The 6,027-nt window shown below is 33.1% G+C and overlaps 1 protein-coding gene across 3 annotated transcripts in view; it reads right to left on the bottom strand.

The window, feature by feature from the left end:
• Positions 1 to 3,659: 3,659 nt before the first annotated feature.
• The window catches only part of LOC107725770 (platelet-derived growth factor D-like), a 32,353-nt gene continuing 29,985 nt past the window's right edge, over positions 3,660 to 6,027 (bottom strand). For all 3 annotated transcript variants that reach the window (XM_016535164.1, XM_016535165.1, XM_016535166.1), the window contains exon 7: positions 3,660 to 4,276. In XM_016535164.1, coding sequence (XP_016390650.1) covers positions 4,148 to 4,276 — 129 coding nt within the window. In that variant the 3' untranslated portion in view covers positions 3,660 to 4,147. The remainder of the gene's footprint in view (positions 4,277 to 6,027) is intronic.

Here is a 6,027-nt window from a genome sequence, read left to right as displayed (position 1 = left end):
CAATAACACCTTATTGTAAAGTTTTACCAACTTTCAAGATATAAATATGAAGATATATTTACTTAAGCAAACTTTAACATTTTAAAAACTTTAACCATCACTTTTAGAGCAATGTATCACAATTTTTGTGAGATTAATGCTTTAATAAAGCAAAAACACCTGCCAATGGGTTATGAAAATTACAACAGAGAATAATATATTATTAATAATAAAAATAGAGAATAATCTCTTTTCCTGGCTGGCATGTTTAATCCAGATGAATATTCAAAAATGTCTAAGTGTAAACACATGTTTGACCAGTATATTTAAAAAATCCAAACAATTTAGATAATAAAGTATCTAGAATTATTCAGGTATATTGAAGTGCCCACGATAACACAGTGTTACATTGACACAGCGTCTTTAAAGCTCTCGCGGATGCCGAATCAAACCGCCATTTCGACATCTTTTAGAAATTCAATTTCTTTCCTATTTCCTCTTCTCTGCACCAGATTGATAGTGTGGCCGCTTCATTTTCAAACATTATCGCACATGACTGACACAAGCAAACTTTATCAAAATTAATATTACCGGGCATTACTGTCTGAATCCCTGGCAGGGGGCCCCCAGGTAGGGCTGGGCGATATGGTCAAAAATTCATATCTCGGTATTTTTTGGCCGATTTGCGATATATGGTATATATATCGGTATTTTCGTTTTTGTATTTGGATTAAAAAATCTGTATTTAATATATATGTATTTCACTTACCGCCCATTAAACTCACTAAACTAAAACTGAAAATAAATGAGAACAAAAGCACAGAGTTGTGTTAGGCTATTTTGATTAGCCCATTACAGTCACTTTACAGTCAGTGCTATCATAAAAATAGACTTTAAAATTCTACATGTCACATTTATTGTCCAACTACAAATATTGCAGCTCAGTCTGTGTCCTCCGCTATATTTTCAGATGCGCTCGTATCAAACTACAGTATATCGATATAAACGTTATTGGATCATATCGAATCGCTTATAAAGAAAATATCGATATATCGTACAAACTCGATATACCGCCCAGCCCTATGCAACCGCTTATATCGCTTATTAGGTAGGGCTGGCACTGTATGTATGTATGTATTTATTTATTTTTATTAAACTTCAACCACTGAACACTGTCAAAGTACAGTTAAAACTACAATAATACACATAACCACGCAAAAACACAAAATATATAAAATACTAAATTTGTATACAAAATACATTCTGACAGAAAAGATTCGCTTCACGTTTGGATGAAAACCCAGCTACTGACACTCCCCCAACTCTCGCAAAGAAAATGCCAAATTTGCCACTCATACTTAACGACTTTCTGGTGCCATTCACGTGCGTTCAACTCGTAAATGAACGCATCAGTACTGACATTTGTGAACCTCAAAGAAAGGCCAGAACGGAAGATAAAGGAACTTAAATTATAGCATGAATATTCTATTTCAAAAAAGACAAACAAACCTCAGACAAGCATGACAAAGTTAATTTATTTTGGTGCTTTTATGACACGATACATGTTGAAGACGGTCGAGCTGACAGACTTCTCAGATAGAACACACACGTCTGCAAGATGTCTGTTAAAGATCGCTTCATCTGGAAAGCATCTGCTGTGTACAAACATCTGAGAGACGTCTGTAAGATGTCAGTTTTACATGCATTCTAAACCATAAACGTCTATTTGACATCTGATAGGAAACGTCCTATAGACGTATTGCAGATGAGCAAACGCTCTAAAAAATATGTCTTGCAGATGTAAATACAGACGTCAAATAGACGTCTCCGTGATGTACGTGTGCTATCAGGGTTCAGACATGCACGTTGGTCTGACAGACTCAATGGCACGAGAAACACTCTCTTCTCCACAGAGGAGAAAGAATCATTGGTTTCATTTTGTGTCTTAAAGTTTAATAAAAGCACTTTAAAGCCTCGCAATTAAAGGCTAAATCCACACTGTCAACATCCGTCCCTGCGGTGCGGCTTACAGCAGAATGAACGAGTCCCGCAGGGACTGTGCGCCGCTGCTAAATTAATAAATAAGCTTTCCATTGATGTATGGTTTGACAATATTTGGCCGAGATGCAACTATTTGAAAATCTGGAATCTGAGGGTGCAAAAAAATCTAAATGTTGAGAAAATCGCATTTAAAGTTGTCCAAATGAAGCTCTCAGCAATGTATATTACTATTTATTTTACATTTTAACATTTATGGTAGGAAATTTACAAAATATCTTCATGGAACATGATCTTTACTTAATATCCTAATAATTTTTGGCATAAAAGAAAAACCGATAATTTTGACCCATACAATGTATTGTTGGCTATTGCTACAAATATACCCCAGCGACTTAAGACTGCTTTTGTGCTCCAGGCTCACATTTCATCTTCACCTACAGGGGGGTGTGGGGGATCTGACAAGAACATGTCCAGGCCATATTTAAAAAAATAATAATAAAATATTTTGATGGAAGAAATTAGTCCTTTTTTAGGTCCATTTAGAAAAAAACAAAGCTCTTAGAAGAAAAAAAATACTGTAATGAAGAAAAAAAAATTATATAAGAAAATGGTAATATTTATTCACTGCCATTATGCCTATTTAAATAATAATAGAACTACTTTTCTGAGTAAAAATAGAGAAATGAGAATCAAAAAAGAGCCACCACTGAGAATGAAAAACTCAAAAATTCAGTAATGTTTCTGCCTCAGTTGAGTAAAAAAAATATGATTCTGTATCATAATAATAAAAACCTTTCTCATGATGACTTTATGAGAAAATTTTATGTAATGACTTGGTTTCTCGTAAAAATTCAAATATTTCTCATAATAATGACTTGAGAAAAAAATCACATAATGACAGTTTCCTGTAAAAATGTCAAAACTTTCTCATAATAACGACTTGAGAAATTTTTATGTAATAATGACTTAGTTTTCCATAAAAATTCAAACCTTTCTCATAACGACTTGAGAAATTTTTATGTAATAATGACTTAGTTTTCCATAAAAATTCAAACCTTTCTCATAACGACTTGAGAAATTTTTATGTAGTAATGACTGTTTTCCTTAAAAATTCTAAACTTTCTCATAACGACTTGAGAAATTTCATGTAATAATGACTTAGTTTTCCATAAAAATTCAAACCTTTCTCATAACGACGAGAGAAATTTTTATGTAGTAATGACTGTTTTCCTTAAAAATTCTAAACTTTCTCATAACAACGACTTGAGAAATTTCATGTAATAATGACTTCGTTTTCCGTAAAAATTCAAAACTTTCTCATAATAACGACTTGAGAAATTTCATGTAATGATTTAGTTTTCCCTAAAAATTCAAAACTTTCTCATAACGACTTGAGAAATGTTTATGTAATAATGACTTAGTTTTCCTTAAAAATTCTAAACTTTCTCATAATAATGACTTGAGAAATTTCATGTTTACAACAGTAACTCAATCATGAGAAAATTTCTGATTAATATGACATGCTAATCCATTGAGAAAGTTTCGTCAAAACTTACAGAATCATGTCTTTAAGGTGGAAACAGGCTTCCATAGTGGTTAAATGAGTTTATTTGTCATAAATTAATGCAAACAAAAAATATCAGACCTAAAAGTAGGCTTTTTTAAATCTAATTTAAACAATGTTTTTTTCTTTTAATTTTGGGGTGAAATTAATTTTGAAATGAGTTTTTATGAGATTCATTCCAATATGCTCAGACAAGAAAGAGAATATGAAAACAAAAGCCACATACAACAGCATGATCACAGATATAAAAAGACAAAGACAGTTCTTTTAATAAATAACACTGGATTGGATCAGATTGGTGGAGGATCCGCCCCCTCAGGGAGCTCTGACTTCTAATTGGTCTCAGAGAGCAAAAGCCTCATTAATATTAATTTACATTCCATTGGTGAGTTCCATGTGACTTTACTGGACACAATAACATCTAAACCATAAAAATAAAACGGAAACAGAGAAGCTACATGTCAGAGAGTCTCCCAACGCTGGACAGAAAACTGAAGACGAGTGTGTGTGTCTTGTGTTGTTAATATGGTTTTTGTTTATGTGGAAGTATGACCTGAAGATGTATGTCTGAATGGAGTACAGTGTGTGTGTGTGTGTGCGCGTTCATCGCGGTGGTCTGGACTGACACACACAGTCACATCTCTCATGATGCTGCAGGTAAATCTCCTCTAGAGCCCAGTGAGCACGTGTTTTCTTCTTGTAGAAATTCGGACCTGGAGAAAACTTCAGCACCTGACAACACATATGGAATATTAAGAGAGAAATTCAATAAATTTTGCTCTTAACTATAACAACTAAACGTAAAAAAATCAAATAAATCCAGCAAATTATGTTCTTTAAATTCAAAAAAAAAATGTGTTAACAACTAAAATGTAAAAATCAAATTCAGCTAATTGTATCTAAACTTAAAAATTAATTTAAGTTCAGCTAATTTTGCTCTTTAACTATAACAACTAAATATAAAAAATTCAGTAAATGTTAAAAACTCAACTTAGAAATAAAAATAAATTGTTAACTATAACTAAACTTAAAAATCTAATTCAGCTAATTTTGTTCTTTAACAATTAAACTTAATCAAATAAATTCAGCACAAAGTTGGTTCTTTAACAACTAAATGCAAAAATCAAACTCAATTTTGTTCTTTAACTATAACAACTAAATGTAAAAAAAATAATAATAAATATAAAAAAGCCCATTTTCTTTAACTAAACTTAAAAAATAAAATAAATTCAGCAAAATTTGTGCTTGATAACTAAAATAAATTCAGTTAATTTTTCTCTAACTATAACAACTAAACATGTTCATTAAGAAAAATATAACAATTAAATTAATAAATAAAATATTACAGAAAAATTACAGAAATAAAATAAGTGATTATGAAATTTAAAAAAAATTAAAATAACCTTGCTAAACACAATGAAACTTAAAAGTAAGGCTCTGGGTTCAATGCAAGTTTTATCAACAGCAATAAAAAAAAAAAAAAATTTATATAGTAAACATAAAAGTAGCAGCAAACATTAAAATACACAATGTTTTCAAAGTATTTGAACTGCACTGTCGTTCTAAAAAACTGAAGAGCAAGTCGAAATTATTTTCTGTGTTAATGGATATTAGGCAGCATATGCCGTTTATAGAATTAAACCCGGAACATTCCATAAGAATGACTGTAAGAGTTTGTTACAATATTTATTCCTTATCAAAATAACCAATAAAGTTGGTGTTGCTGGAGCTGCAGTGCTGTTTGTTTGTTTGTTTGACCAGGGCAGGAAATAAAAGAGAGATTTATCATCGATTTGCCTTCATTGATTTGCTTACCAATCGATATCCGTCCTTGACCTCTGAATGTGTCGTATGTTCTGTACTGAAGCTCATATATCAGTGTGTGTGTGTGTGTGTGTGTGTGTGTGTCTCACATTAGTCAGCACTGACAGCACAACCAATCACATTCAGCAGATGTTGCCGTAGGTAACAGTCTGTTATTCTACAGGACAGCAGCACAATGACAGCTCTGTGACAGCTGTCAATCACTCATGCTGATGTCAGGTCTGTATAAGCAACTACAACTCCCAGAATGCCTCAGACATCCCATGAGGCTTCACTCCGATTATTAACACTAGATTGGTTCAGGTTGAAATTTGACTAAGTTTGTGAGTCTTCAGTTAAAGGCAGAGTAAGTGATTTTTCAAAAACGCTTTAAAAACTGATTCGGGCCGAATCGCAAAACAAACTTGTAGCCAATCAGCAATAAGGGGCGTGTCTACTCGTGATGTGGAGGAGAGCGCGTTCAGTGCATGGGACGGACATTAGCCGAGCCGAGCGACAGAAAGATAGAGATGGCGGATAAAAAACAAAAGAGGAAAACGTCTGCGGAACGATAAGGCAAGAAGTAGGACACGTGTAAATATCGGATCAGCTTTCCAGCGCTGATCCAGTTTTCTGTCGGGGATTTGTTGCACCGCGCCGCTCACGTCCGTAGACACGGT

Source organism: Sinocyclocheilus rhinocerous, unplaced genomic scaffold (genome assembly GCF_001515625.1).
Source record: "Sinocyclocheilus rhinocerous isolate Xijiao unplaced genomic scaffold, SAMN03320098_v1.1 scaffold215, whole genome shotgun sequence".
Classification (NCBI taxonomy): Eukaryota; Metazoa; Chordata; class Actinopteri; order Cypriniformes; family Cyprinidae; genus Sinocyclocheilus; species Sinocyclocheilus rhinocerous.
Note: the sequence above shows the minus strand (reverse complement) of the source record. Positions and strands in the feature narration are given on the sequence as shown.